This window comes from Bubalus bubalis, chromosome 7 (genome assembly GCF_019923935.1).
Source record: "Bubalus bubalis isolate 160015118507 breed Murrah chromosome 7, NDDB_SH_1, whole genome shotgun sequence".
NCBI classification, from domain to species: Eukaryota; Metazoa; Chordata; class Mammalia; order Artiodactyla; family Bovidae; genus Bubalus; species Bubalus bubalis.
In genome coordinates this window covers 98,201,810-98,217,866 of record NC_059163.1, presented here as the reverse complement: position 1 = coordinate 98,217,866, position 16,057 = coordinate 98,201,810, and the positions used below count along the sequence as shown (strand labels likewise).

General features: G+C 37.0%; 1 protein-coding gene across 3 annotated transcripts in view; it reads left to right on the top strand.

Moving 5' to 3' along the window:
- Positions 1–2,883: 2,883 nt before the first annotated feature.
- Positions 2,884–16,057, top strand: part of BANK1 (B cell scaffold protein with ankyrin repeats 1) — a 317,845-nt gene continuing 304,671 nt past the window's right edge. For 2 of the 3 annotated variants that reach the window (XM_006070969.4, XM_006070967.4), the window contains exon 1: positions 2,886–3,256. In XM_006070969.4, the coding sequence (XP_006071031.2) occupies positions 3,187–3,256 (70 nt within the window). In that variant the 5' untranslated portion in view covers positions 2,886–3,186. Of the gene's footprint in view, positions 3,257–16,057 lie in introns of all 3 variants that reach the window. The other variant, XM_006070968.4, reaches the window with a different exon arrangement.

Sequence of the window (16,057 nt, the reverse complement as noted above, 5' to 3'; positions counted from 1 at the left end):
ATTACTAAGTGCCTCTTGTCTGAGAACAAATGTGAACCAAGAGATTAACCCAGCATTTTAGACAGTATCATTTCCTTAGGGGAGAAGGTTGAGGGAAAATAAAGTCAACTGTGACTAAAGATTATCTGGCACCGACAAGACCAAAATGAGTGAAAACATTTCTAAAATATCTTTTCATATGCATAGGCAAAGGTAGAATACATGTAAGACTTTGTTCATGATCTCTCTGTGTGTGATCTCCACACATTTTCTTTTCTTTGTGAAAGCAATGTCTACATATTCTCAACCGAATAGTGCCAGTATATTATAATGAATTATGAGTTCAATTCAAACCTGTTTTAAAGGAGATAGATGTTCATTTCTATGAGATTTTTGCTCTGTGGAAAGAAGAGGAAGCAATTTATATATATATATATATATATATATATGTATAACCTTGCCTATGACGTCCATGCAATCTTTAGCAATAACTATGCGACCTTAAAAGGGAGAGAAGGCTTATACTTAGAGGGAAGCCTATGGGGTCAGATTTGGGATTGAATTTCAGTTCTGTCTACTTAAAACTTTTAAAATCCAGATCCTTCATTTGTAAAATGTGGCTAAAGCCACATTGGTCTGAGAACCAAATCACATGAACGTTGTGAATCACATGGTGCTTGGCACACATAATACTTAAAACAGAGTAGCTGTTAATAGCAATATGAATTAAACAAGAGTGAACAAATAAGAGGCTAAACTGTTACAACAAAATCTTTGAACAAGAGTTGTGTTCTCATTCAGTACCTGAAACAAAAACAAAGCTAGAATAATTTTTGAACTTTATAGATTTTTAAGCTTTTCTAACACGAAGTCTTATTCAATAAAGTAACTTAATATAAACAGCTCCGAATTTTAGACACATTTTTGTTTTCATTTTTCCATTTACCAGGATCATACTGATAAAGTTGTGGAAGTATATGAAAATACTTAATTATCCTATGTATTATAAATATGGTTATTAGAGGAGACAGTGTCATAAAACTGTAGAGCTGGCAGAGTCCTGAGTATAATTATTTCAATTTCCTCATTTAGCTGGGATTATGCAAGGCTCAGAAATAACAGAATTGCCCCAGCTGCCCAGATAGTGAGGAGGAAAGTCAAGGTGGCAGCCACAGCCTTCTGACTTCCAGTCCAGGTCTCTTCATACAAGAAGGCTACTCAATATGTGACAGATACAATTTGCTATCTGAAGATTATCCTTGTGAACAAGTCTTTGTGTGCAAGCAGGGAATGAGCATTGCGTAGTTGCATAGAGAAAACTGGGCTGCTTTTGAAGATATGGACACTTAACTGGCGAGCAGGAGTTAGAAGGTGTTTATTACTTTCCCCTCAGAATCTTGGTCAAAGCATCTTTTGTGAAGATGCATCAGTGAGAACACTGTCTCCCCAATGGATTGGTTTAAGAAGATTTATGCTTTCCTGAGAACTGAATTTCTGAAAATATTGACCAAGAGTTTATATACTCTTTAATCCAAACTCTTTGTCTTTACCTTATTGTACTGTGGTCTCTTGGTAAACAGACACTTGTAGAAGACAATAAATTTGTCAATATGATATTATTTCATAAATTAAATAAAATCTTCTGCTCCATTATTTCAAATACAGGAAATCAACTTAAAGTTAACAATGAGGCTAAGGGAACAATTGGAATATATATTGAATGTATATAAATATATATCTATAATAGCTTTCAAATTTGCTGACATATTTCTCCCAGTTTACTTCATCATGATATAAAATGTAAAACAAGTTCAGCTATGTGAAAAACAAAGTTTTGATACTTGATTTGTATGCCATTCCTAAAACAGACTTTATGAGATCAATATCAAATAGTTGTTCTACAAATATAAATAGTTGGTATAAGCCTCCTTTCTAGGTTACTTTTATAAAAAGAGAGGGGGACATTTAGGCATGAACAACTACCAACTCTTCAAATTGATCTTCAAAAATATTTTTAACTTCAGAATGTAAATTACTAATTTAGAAATCCCTGAGAGAAGAAGGGATGTTTATTTTAAGGCTCTGGGGAAACTCTTGAGTATTCCAGTCTTCAGGGCAAACAAACAAAGAACCATTTAGATCCATGTCTATTTTGTTTTTTAACTAGGCCCAGTTTTGAGCAGGAGTAGGAAATATATAATACATAATTTATGGATCTAACCTAAAATGTTTGGGCAAAATGCAATATCAAAGCAAACAAACAAGCCCCCCAAACCCAAAACAAACCAAAAAATTCCAACTATGTATCTCTATCTACATTACTACCTATACCTTTAATGACTCATCCATATCTGTAGGTCTGCTGGATGGCATCAGCGATTCAAAGGAGATGAACTTAGGTAGACTCCGGGAGATAAAGAGGGATAGGGAGTCCTGGCTTGCTGCACGCAGTCCATAGGATCGCAAAGAGTCAGACACGACTGAGCTACTGAACAACTATCTCTCTTTTCCAGTACGTGTCTAGTTCTGGTAACCCTATTTCTTCCAGGAAGAAGGGGCATCGCAGAAGCCCTTGAATGGGACAAGAAAGTCGACAGGAACAGGTAATCTCGCTTTAAAAATGTCCTGAGTGAAAAGGTGAGGAGGGAACAGGCCCGAATAGTGTTGCTGATGCTGCTAAGTCGCTTCAGTCGTGTCCGACTCTGTGCGACCCCATAGATGGCAGCCCACCAGGCTCCCCCGTCCCTGGGATTCTCCAGGCAAGAACACTGGAGTTCTCCACTGTTCCTTCTCCATTGCATGAAAGTGAAGAGTGAAAGTGAAGTCGCTCAGTTGTGTCCGACTCCTAGCGACCCCATGGACTGCAGCCTACCAGGCTCCTCCTATGGGATTTTCCAGGCAAGAGTACTGGAGTGGGGTGCCATTGCCTTCTCCGCCGAAGAGTGTTAGAAGAAACCAAAGTGGCCTAAAAAGGAGACCAGCGCGAGCCCCTGAGCAGTTTCACTTCCGCAGGGAGCCCAGCGCGGCGAGCCCTCGCCCCGCGGCCCGCGCCCAGGGGCTGCGTTTCCGGGACCTCGGCAGCAGCAGCCGCGGTGGGAAGCGGGCTGAGGACAGCGAGGCCCGGAGACCAGGTCGAGGATAACCTCAGATCGGGAGAGTCAGGGCTCGGCGGGCACGCGTCCAGGCGCTTGGGCTTCAGCGGCCGCGATGCTGCCAGCAGCGCCAGGCTGGGCGCGCGGGAGCTGCGAGCAGCGTGCCAGCGGCCCAGCGCCCCCAGGTGGGTGCGCGCGCGGTCGGGAGGCGGGAGGGAGACCGGCTGGCCCCGGGGTCCCGCGGAGACCGTGCTCCTCGCGGTGGGGGACCAGGCTGCCGCTCTGCCGGCGCCTCCCGCGGGCTTCTTGGCCGGGAAACCCGGACCCGAGGAGGTGGAAGCACTCTTGAAATCTGGGCAGCGCGCCACCGCCAGCGCTGCAACTTCTAAGTAGCTGGCACTTTCCAGAGCACCTGGGACAGCCTCCTCTAGTATCCAAAATCACCTTGGAATGTGTTACAGTTACACATCAGCCTAAAAATTCTGTCAACATGTTACAGCAACCTGCCCGTTTACCTGCAGGGGCTCCCCGAATCCAAACCGGTAAATGGCCTGTGACCTGCTAGTCAGAGAGATTACTTTCTGTAGAAAGTCCTCGAAACAGCTTTTCCTAACGCAAAAGGAAGAGCAGTCAATTCGTCTGAATACATAAATGCATTTACGGGTCAAAAGGAAGTGAAGGCACTTGTTTTCACTTCTTTTTGAAATATGTCAAATGCATTTGTGAATTGTATAATGAATATAAAAAGTGTTCAGTTTTGAAAATTAAAAAGAAAAAGGCTTCACTTGCATATTAAGAGTACTGGAGATGTACACACTGACATAAGCGATTAAAAATCTGAGTGAAATTCTATTGATTTGCTGAATGGAGTTTCTCATAGCTTACTAGCATTTAAAAAAATTAAATTATGGTTTTAGCTATGGCAAATGTGTTTTTTCATATACGAGTTTCAAAATACTGCTTTTTAGTTAAAATGGGAAGTGTACTTGTGGCAGTGGAAATGACAAGAAAAGAATTGATATCTTGATATGTTAACTTTCTGTGTGAACACTGAAATTCTGAAAGCTGTGGTCTGATGGACTGCATCTTGGCTTGCTTCAGTAAATAAACCAGCCATATCTTTTGAACCTTGAACAGGTTAGCTCTTTTGTAATTTTGGTTGAACAATTTTGTTAAATAGAATCGGCTACAATTTGTTTCAGACTTCTAGATTGAGCAGTTTAGACAAAACATGACTATTATTTCACTTAATGCTCAAGTAATGCTTTGAGGTGTTTGGTAGTATGAATAATGCTGCAGTGATGTAAACCATCTTTTGTCTCATTCTGAGTATTCTTGTTCCTCCTGTGCATTTCCCCTCATCTCTTTTGGTCCTTCCAATACAATATTATTTCACTTGATTCATTTACCTCCTTATTTGGCTCAAATAATGACACTTCTAACGAGCTCTCTTTTGTTATTAACCCATGCCATTCCTAGATGTGAATAGTCTTCTAAAAGAACTAGTTCTGATTAATCTCTCTCTCTCTCTTTTTTAACGAACACCTTTTTGTGTGACCTCTCTCTCTGCTTTGGGCAGGTGTCTCTGTAGCACCATAGACTTGGGCTAAATGTGACACATTAGGGGTTAGTTACTCCAACTGCCTCACTTTAGACATGAGAAAACTAAGACTCAATGAGTGAGTTGCCCACAGTTCCATAACCAATAAATATCTGAAGATCTCATTCATCATTTCACCAACAGTCTTCTACCTACCCATCCCCAAGAGTTGTGTAGTAATATGAGTGTAAAATGGGCAAACACAATCTAAAGTGGTAAATAACAGTTTCATGCCTATGAAGATATATTTCTAGCAGTTGGTGTATTTTGTATTTGTAATGACAATATTGTATAAACTTCCATCAGAGTGTTCAACTTGTCCTTTAGTGGAAGCAGGAAAAATATGGTACCCAGAACTAAGACAGTGTGAAAATGATGCACAGTGGATGAAAATTCCATTTAGACTCTTTTTTCTGGTTTATGAGTAACTAGATACTGTCTACTAATGTCCAAAAGAGAAGTTCCTTCTTTGTTTTATTCCAAAACTAATGATTGTTTAAATCTAATTTTGACTGCTACCTTCAATAAAGACTGTTTACTAAAGCATAGAATATTCCCTACTCCATAGTTTCTGTATTTCTTATTAATATTACTTGAGGCCTCTGATGAAGACAGAGATGAATTGTTAGGTTAAAAGCAGAGAGCATCTGTCCTGTCTCACCATATGCTAGATGCTTGTACATAGTTTGTGAGGAAGATAGTTTGTCTAAGTATTGTGTCTAAAGTTCTTAAGGATTTGAAGCTTTTCCCTCCAACTACAATCTTCCAGCATAGTCAGTGATCTAGATTTCTACTGTGGGAGATTCCTTTATTTAACTCTGCTGACTGATAAAACTTTCTTCAGACAAGCTGGAAAGGTTCTGTCTGGGTTCTGTCTGATAGGCTTATTTATGCTGAGATTTTAAAGAGAGGTGCTCTCTCAGGGCCTTCTTTATATGGAATAATTGTATAGTATTTAATTGCTTGGGATTTCAGGCATACAGCAGCATATTGGGCATAGGAACCTTTTTTTGCCATGTCTTTCTGAACACGTGCTATAGGCGATCATGATCATGCCCTACTTATGATGGCCTCAGCTCAGACTGGAGAGGCAATGGCAACCCATTCCAGTACTCTTGCCTGGAAAATCCCATGGCCGGAGGGGCCTGGTAGACTGCAGTCCATGGGGTCCCAAAGAGTTGGCACGACTAAGTGACTTCACTTTCCCTTTTCACTTTCATGCATTGGAAAAGAAAATGGCAACCCACTCCAGTGTTCTTGCCTGGAAAATCCCAGGGATGGGGGAGCCTGGAGGGCTGCCGTCTATGGGGTCGCACAGAGTCCGACATGACTGAAGTGACTTAGAAGCAGCAGCAGCTCAGACTGCTTTAAATCCAGTCTAGAGTCATTGCTTATCTGCTTTGTGATCTTGGATAAATAAATAAATCTATCATTGTATCAGTTTGTCCAGTTACAAAGTAAATGTGGATTGAACAATAGCATCTATTTGAAAGAATGTTTTTGAGTATTAAAGGGGAAAGTGCATGTGAAGTGCTTTTCAAGGTGCCATAGCAGATAGTAATTGCTTAATACATGTTGGCTATTGTTTTACTCCTTTGGTCATTGATTGATAGTGTCATATTTACATGTAACAAGTAAAATTCTTGTTGAGAAACTGCCTCGTGTTGACTTGGGGAAAAACTTAAAAGGATGAAGCCATCAAACTCCCACATCAAAAAAAATAAAACTGGGGAGTGTGGCTTCCTATAGAAAGACATTGTCATAATCTTGGGGAAATAGTGTGGTTAATAGTTCCGGGAGGAGGAATAAAAAGGAATCCACAATGAGGGAAAAAAAAAAAAGATTGATTAGACTAGGGCAGTTACAATAAAGAATAAAATGGGAATTTAATAGGACAAAATGAGAGCTATATCATTATGGAATTATTTCTTCATATCACAGAGAATCAATTATGACCCAATTAAGGAAAAAAAATGTATGTTTAAAAAGTAAGCATCAAATGTAAAATTGTGGGACATTTCATCAAATTATAAGAAGATAGAAGATTTGTTTTACCAAAATATTTACTGCTGGGCTAAAAACAAACTAATGTAAAGAATATCATTCCTGCCAAATATAAATCACATGTTTTAAGAAATTAAATGGCTGCTACCTGATCATCAGGGCTCTCCTGGTGGCTCAGATGGTAGAGAGGCTGCCTGCCAATACAAGAGGCCTGGCTGTGATCCCTGGGTTGGGAAGATCCCCTGGAGAAGGGAATGGCAATCCACTCCAGTATTCTTGCCTGGAGAATTCCATGGACAGAGGAGACTGGTGGGCTACAGTCCGTGGGGTCACCAAGCAACTTTCACTCACTACCTAATCATCTAAGGTACAGTTGCTATTTTATTACTTTCTATATATATATATTATAGAATATCTTAGAATAATTTTGGAGACAGCTATGAAATAAGAATAGGAAGGACATATTCTAGAAGTTATTATTTAAAAATGAGTTGTTATATGGTCTTGTAATTCTTTCCTATTTTAAGTGTAAAGAATGGTATCTATGTTTTACTGCAGATACTAAAATAGTTCAGGTGGTGAAGATAACAGATATTGTATGGAATTATACCCTCCTGTATTTATTTTTCACTCAGAAATATAATGAGCCTTTTAGACCTTTACCATTAGACATAAATTTCTTTGCTGCTTCCAAATGCTCTGACTGAGATAATCCAGAAAGATTATTTCTCTTCGTAATCATGAGAAGTAATTCATTATTGCCTTGTGGTCTTTTATGAGATTTTCTTTGTATCCAGTTCAAGTTTTGCTTTATCAAATGAACTATGTGTCATATTTCCTTTTCTTTTATATATTAGTAATTCTCATTGCTTCATTTTTAGGTGTTCCATTTAATAAGGAAGACATACTGAAAAGCACAAGACATTCTTAACATGGAATTTCATTTGCCTAATTTTGTTTGGTCATGATCTAGGTTGAGGTGTCAACCTCATCCTTCAGTCAAGATCAATGGTCTCATTCCCTTTTGTTCATATTTATCTGTAGGATCATGTCTAACTTTCAGAAAAACAATATAGTTTCAGACTACTTGAAATTTTGGCCTTTTAGTAGCTAGCATTTATTATGTTTCTACTTTGAATTTATGTGATTGGGATATCACATTACTTTGATAGGTGAGCATGTCAGAAGATTAGCACCTAATCTGGACAAGAAGTTATGTTGTTTCATATAATCATATGAAAACATTTAATAATTCATTGTGGCCTTTCATTTCCTAACAGTTTTCTAAACTGTTAAAGTCTTTTTTTAGGGGATGGGGTGCAGGGTGGAGAAACATCAACATGCAGAAACTTATCACATCAAAGTGGTAGGATTCTATAAAATCATGGCACTGGAATGACAAATTGTAGAGTATTTCTTGTGACTGTATGAAGAATCCTTAAAATTTACACATTTTCTACATTGGCCAATCACATTTTATTTAGATTTTAGAAGACCAGTGTAATTAAGAAATCTCAGGAGACAACTACAGTTTTAATGTAATTCGTGAACTATTGGGTCCCTATTGGAGCCAGTCTGTTGACTGCTTAATGGCCAATGATGTGTGTTGTCTGGCATTTAAAGATTTGTTGGATTCAACAAAGCCCTTCTTTCCTTCCAAACAATAGATAATGAGACTGTTAACAGTGGAAGGTCAATGTTCGGTGGCATACAATAGAGAATGACAACTAGTTGACTCGTGTGGAAGATGGATAATTAGACAAAAGACTAGAAGAGAGAATTAAGGAGAACTGAAAGACAGAGGGAAGAATCTTGGTTTCTGACTTTCCATTTCCAGGTCATGTAGGACCCCGCTGCACTTGTTGTTCTGATATTGTCTGTTCATGAAATGCCTGTGACATCCTGCAATGACTTTTTCTTTATATGAACTAGTTTGAATGAGTTTCTTTTTTTTTTTTGGAGGAAAAAAAGAGTTTGGGTTAGAATACCTTTATTTCTCAAACACTGCCATTCCTGTTCCTGTAAGCTTTTCCTCTTTTAGAAAATTGTTGTTATTGTTAAAGCAATCTTTAAGAATCTTCTATTGAAAGTTAAAAATCATCAGAATTAGATCTATTCCTTTTATGTGCTAAAAATAGAGTGCCTTGTGAGGTGAGTCTGGTGAGTCCTCTAGATAAAAATATTTGGAGTTTTCTAGCTTTATGGTGCATATTTGAAGAACTTGAAGTCTCTATAGTTGGTGAGGAAATAATTCATTCAAAGGTTAATATTATGAGTTAAGCACTATTAAGTCTAGAGTTTTGAATTATGTAGTTATAAAATTATATTAATTATAAAATTTAGCAATAGAATTTTTATGCTTTGTTAATACAATGCTTTTACTTATATGAAAAGTTTGTAGCATGCTGTTTCTTACAAACTTTTAATATGTGTTTAAATTGAGGCACACAAAGAGGATCCTTATGACATTTATCTTAGTAAAAAAGAAAGAGGAATTATTAAATTCCTCCAGCATAATTTACAAGCTATTGTCTCAATCCTCCTGGCAGATGATAAAAAATAGCATCACTGACAGGCCATTGTGAAGCCTTTATCCACACTATCAGTGGACTAATATCAACCTGAAGCAGTGTAATCAGCATTTTACTTCAGAGATTGGTCCTTGATTAAGATCTTTTGTAGTAATCGAGTACAAAGTTTAGTATCCTCATTAGGTTACAGATGATACGTTATTAATAGTATTAATGATTGCCTTGGAAAACAAGGTTAGAATTCAGTGTGCTCTTACCAAATTGGAGAGATAGACACAAATTAATGAAGTTCAGGTGTGATCAATTAAGTGTAATGACGTAGGTGAAGGAAGGAGACTCCGATTGACAGAAAAATTTTCAGATTTTAACAAGGTTACAGTCAGTCTTATAATGAGCAAGGGGAGAGTTGCAGAAGAAGAAGCTGGAAAAGTAAACTGAAACTAAATTACATAAGCCTGTATGAAAAGTCCCCTAAGTATGAGTAGATACTGAAGAATTTTAAAACAGAAGCATAACATGACTAGATTTTTGTTTTAAGAAGATCGTGTGAAAGGTTATTCTTCTTCTAAATCACCTTCTGAATCAATGAAAGTGAAAATAAAAAGAGCTTATGATCTGAAAAAAATAAAAGATCTTGTGAGGTGCTTTTGGTACAGTTAATTGGAAGAAGTCAACAGTGGAAGTTTTTGAACAATTAGGAATTTATCCAAAAGTAAAATAAAGGGAGAAGTGGACATGTTTATTGAGAACTATTACTTATATGCTTTCTGTGTTGTAGTAGTAGATACAGAGTCTGAGGGGGAAAGAGATGTGAAGTCAATGGTAGGTTTGTGGCATGAAAAACTGGGAAGGTCATAAGTTGTCATTTACTCTAATGGAAAAGATTGAAGGAGCAGGAAGAAATGGCAAGGGCATGAGAACATTCAATTTCAGTTTTGCATATGTTACATTTGGGCTAGATGAGAAATACTCAGGTAGCGATGTCAGATAAGCATTTGATGTTATGATATGGAGCTCAGAAAGGGAGTTCAGGCTAGAGATATAAAATTGGGAAAAGTACCTTGGCTCAGCTAGTAAAGAGTCTCCCTGCCAATGCAGGAGATGTATATTGATCCCTGGGTTGGGAAGATGCCGTGGAGAAGGAAATGGCAACCTACTCCAGTATTCTTGCCTGGGAAATCCCATGGACAGAGGAGCCTAGTGGGCTACAGTCCATGGGATCACAAAGAGTTGGACACGACTGAGAGCACAGGTATGCACAGTCTTTAAAATTGCATCAGTAAATAAGATAGCAGAAAAGAAGAGTCTAGAGTAGAAAGAAAAGATGACCCAGGATAAAGAACCACATAAAGTAAAATTTATATATTGATAGAGACAGAGGAGTTACCCTATATGATTGAGGAGAGGCTAAAAAGAAGAGGAAAATAGTATAATGGCAAGAATTCAAGAATGAGATGTTTTGGGGAGGCAGGAGTGGTGAACTGATTGAAATTCTTTGAATAGTTCAGATAAATTGAAGACTGAAATTTAGCTGATGGATTTGACATGAAACTTACTGATGACTGTAGGGAGAGAGGTTAAGTAGCTTTAGGAGAGGGGATGAGAGTTGAAGGGTGAAGGTAGATGAGGATGTGAATACCATGTAGACAACTTTTGAAAGCTTGGCTCCAGTATGCAGAAAGAAAGTAGCCACTGCAGGAGATGTGGGTTAAAGAAAGGGTTTTGTGTATTTGTTTTTTGTTTTAAGATCTGTGCTAGTGTTATGGTTTATTTGTACTCAAAAGCTGATAGCACTACACCAAAGGAAATTTTTTCCTATGAAAAGGTTCAGAGACAAGTTCCATAAATTTCATTATGAACACATTTTAATGTAGATATTTTCTTATGTGTTTAAATATTCTGTTTCATCCTTTCCCTTCCTTCTTTCCTTCTCTTCTTCCATGATTCTGGAGTGCCTCTCTTCTTCCTCTCCTCCCCTTCTTTCTCCTCCTTCATTCCCTTTCCCCCTCCCCATCTCCTTCTCTCTCTAGGCATGAATGTTAATGGAAAATAATGAATATTTCTTTGTATTGAACCTTTATTTCCATGCTGGATTATTCCATACTTTTGCTTTTATTGATCATCCCTTCCTTTTTATCCAAATCTGAATCAGTGCCTCACTATTACAGTCATATCTTTGCATATGCTTCAACTTGTACCCCCTCTTTTTCCGTCAGAGCTGCTTGATTAAACTCCAACCCTGAATAAGTCTATCCAACTGTATTCTTCCTGTTTGAATCAAGTAACTGAAAGTTGCTAAGTGAAAACACATTCGAGCAAGTTGGAATAGTTATAAATTTGGGCAGTTCCTGTTACATACTACTTGTGTCATAGAAGATTTTGATAATAAATGACAGTGAGTTAAAAAAATTGTATTCTCTGAATGCAGATTTGTTCTATGATGTCAGATCAGTGAACTCTTACATACTTTCTGTCTGTTGATGGGCAAAAAACACTATACTGTGCTGCCTGACACTGTATCTACTAGACATGTGGCTCTTGGGCACTTGAAATACAGCTGGTTCAAATTGAGATGTGCTGTGAATGTAAAAACACTCACTAGTTTTCAAAGATTTAAAATAGAATGTAAAATCTTTCAGTAACTTTAATATTGATTTATATGTTTTACTGGATTGAATAAAATATATTGCTATAATTTCACCTGTTTCTTTTTATTTGTTGTTATATAGCTGTTAAAAAATTAAAATTACATATGGGATTTGCACTTGTGATTTATATTGTATTTTTTGTTGGATAGCACTGCTCTAAGTTTTCGAAAAATCCCAATGAAATCTGTTGAAGGTTTGGTTTCTTTCTTATGAAATATTGTTATAGAAATATTACCAATATCTGACACGAACAATGCTAACATAATTTACACTTCCTCCAATAGTTTAAAGAGACCCTCTTCCCATTCATGATTGCCCACAGAGGTATTTTAATAATGACATTATAGTATTACTTGAATGTTTAAATCATAGTGTAATACTAAAATAGTGTAAATGCTAAAATTTACCTACCATTTTTCGTATAATTTACTCATATTTCTATTATATCTTTTACCTTAATAATTTGTGAGGTCACATTACATATTGAAGATTTAAACTTTATCTTATCATCACAGATATTTTTCTTAGTCTATTGTAATCTTTCTAAATGATTTTGATTATGGTGTTTGTTGCCACTGAATATATTTTAATGCTCATTTTTTTCAAATACACTTATATTTTCTTTCACAGTTCTGTTCCCTGTCTTGGCTAGGGGAATCTTAAAAATCCCTCAGTGACCATTGTAATTTTCTGTATTTTTTTCTAAGATTTTAATTTTTATAGTTGCATGTAGTATGCTTGGAATTTATTTTTGTGTATAGCATGAGGCTAAAATCCAACTTAAGTTTTTCTTTTTTAATATGGGCAGCTAATTGAGAAAAGCATTTATTAAATGAATCCTACTCTTGTAAGTGAATCGAAATACCACCATTGGCATACAGCAAAGTTTCATGTATCTGGGAATTTGCATTCTGAATTCTCTGTTCCACTAATATTTTTGTTTATTCCCCAGCCAATTTCTGCTAAGGAAAGTTCTCCCAAGAAATTGCCTTTTCCATAATTTTCTTTTGGCTATTAATAGATATTTATTATTGGAGAAGGAAATGGCAACCCACTCCAGTGTTCTTGCCTGGAGAATCCCAGGGACAGAGGAGCCTGGTAGGAGGCCGTCTATGGGATCACACAGTCAGACACGACTGAAGTGACTTAGCAGCAGCAGCAGCAGAAGCAGATATTTATTATTCTCTTTTTCCACTTGCATTTAAAGATGATTTTGTCCACTTCTCCTTCCCATGAAATAATTGGGATGTTGTGTAACACATACTTTAGAAGCATTTAATAGAAAGCCATCTAGCAGTTTTAATCAGAAAGAACTTTTAAGTTAGGGAATTAAGTGTAAGTATAGTTTCTCAGTCGTGTCAGACTCTTGGTGACCCCATGGACTGTAACCTGCCAGGCTTCTCTGTACATGGGATTCTCCAGGCAAGAATATTGGAATGAGTTGCCATGCCCTCCTCTAGGGGATCTTCCTGACTCAGGGATTGAACTCGAGTCCCTTGTGTCTCCTGTATTGCAGGCCGATTTTTTACCATTAGCGCCAATCAACATTAAATGTTATTAACTATTCTGTTGGATTAATATGGATAGAAAATTCTGTGTCCAAAAGGTCCAAGGTTTTAGAATAAGTATATAGTAACTTGGGTTATTTAATTCAGTTGACAAAATTGGAAACTTTCAACTCACTCATATTGCAGTTACATGAAGATTGAGCTTTCCTGATGTGCTTCTGTGAAAAAATGTAACAAGATATTACTTTCTATATTTGAGATGTCTTTCCAGATAATATTTATCACAAAATTAGTTCATTAATTCAGTTGAATCATTAATTGGAAAAATGTGACCTTTGCACTGAAATTATGAGATGGAAAATATCTAATATTTTATTAGTATTAAACTGAATAAGATGTTAAAATGAAAAAAGACACATAATTCCTTTTTAAAAAGAACTTGATAGATCTTTGGACATACGTATAGAGTTTCAGTTTAAAATTTATCAAAAATTTTGTTTGTATTATAGACCAAACTAATCTCCTAATCTCTTACCTGTTTCCTATACATTTTTCCAGTTTTACATTGTTAAAATTTATCATCTTATTTGACAAGATAACTTAGGCTGCTGGTTGTGTTCACCTTTGTGGGTTGATTATCTGTCAGTTCAGTTCAGTCACTCAGTTGTGTCCGACTCTTTGCAACCCCATGAATTGCAGCACGCCAGGCCTCCCTGTCCATCACCAGATCCCGGAGTTCACTCAAACTCATGTCCATCGAGTTGGTGATGCCATCCAGCCATCTCATCCTCTGTCGCCCCCTTCTCCTCCTGCCCCCAATCCCTCCCAGCATCAGAGTCTTTTCCAATGAGTCAATTCTTTGTATGAGGTGACCAAAGTACTGGAGTTTCAGCTTTAGCATCATTCCTTCCAAAGAACACCCAGGACTGATCTCCTTTAGAATGGACTGGTTGGATCTCCTTGCAGTCCAAGGGACTCTCAAGAATCTTCTCCAACACCACAGTTCAAAAGCATCAATTCTTTGGCACTCAATCTGTGTCAACTCAGATATAGAATCTGTCACTTGTGTGACTTTGAGCTGATTACGTATCTAGGATCCAATTCTTTTATATCTGGAGTGGGTAACACACCTATTTTATAGCCTCATGATGATAAATATAATTCTGTGTGTAGAGTACCTAGAGCATTCATAACAGGTGCTTAGCAAATGGCCGATATTACATTCAGCATAAGTTACATTCAACTTGCACTTTTATTAGAAGGAATGTGTTTACATGGCTCATTCTCACACTTCTGGTGTCGCATACATATGAATCTCAGGATTGAGAGCCTCATATAAATGTTCTTTCAGTTCTCCTGTTTAATTTTTCTCAACACTACATTAAACAGTATAATATCTCAAACACATGTTTCTCTGGGTTTTCACTCCAAACTGAACTTGAAGAAACCTGTGATCTGTTATGAAAATAAATGCTATGGTTCTATATATGAATACTATGTAGTCTTTAGGGAAAATAGTTAATGGGTTAAGAACATTTTTCTCATTTTGAGAATTTAATTCTGTTTACGCATCATATTTTTTTAAATAAAAATGTAGTAAATTTTCATTTCTTTATTCTTGAAGGAGACTTTGTTCATAGCTATACCATATATTATACTTCCTGCCCTCCCAGCCCTATGAAGACAGAGGAACATACAGAAAAACTGGACCGTAGTGTAGTTGACTCAGTCTCTGAACTTTTGCAATGAAGGCATTTCTTATATCATCATGTAATTAAATAATAGTTGATATAGTTGTGCAGGTAATGTTTTAGCGATATATTTGAAATTGTTTAAATTATGTCTGAGCAGTGTATTCCTTATAGGGTATAAATCTATACAGTGTTTCACCTAGACATCTAAGGGTGAGCAGAATAACAGGAAGGATCCCCAAAGCAAATTTCTAGTTCTGAGTAACCCACAGTTCCTGTAATTATGGAAAGAAAGGGACAGCTTTTCTTTTACTTTTATGAGGGCCAGCCTTCTGAGAAGCTAGCAGTTAAAACCCATTTCATTTCTGCTCTCCTTGTGAAAACATAGAGGAATCATTAGAAAGTATGTTCACATGTAGTATTTTATTGTATGACCTCTTAGAATAATTCTCTGATCTGGTGTATATAAAAATCTAGACTCTGAACTCCTCAATATGAATTCAAAGCCTAGCAGAATCACCTCGTAGTTAGTCATAGGACCTTAAGTTACTCTGTTACAAGACCTCTCTGTACCTCACAATGAAATGAGGAAAGAGCATGTAGTAGTACTTGAAGCAGGCAGGTACTCTGTAATTGATGACTGTCATGGTTGCTGCAAGGCAGGTAGGCCAGCAGCCACATGGGACATTATGAAGGGCGACTCATACCTCTCTTAGCTGATGGTCAATGCCTCAAAAATCTAGAGTTCATATTTCCAAGCTTTGTTCCTTTAATGCTGTGTTTCCCCTGTTACTCCGTACCACATATATTCCTTGGGAAAAAAAGATGTTCTGTGGTGAAATAAGTTTTGATATATATATCGTATATAATATATATGTATAGGTATAAATATGATATATATATTATATATATCATATATACATATATTAGGTCATTAAAATAGCCTGAGAAATTCTGCAACTAACAGTGTCTGTTCAATTTCCTTGAAGCCATTGTCTCATAAA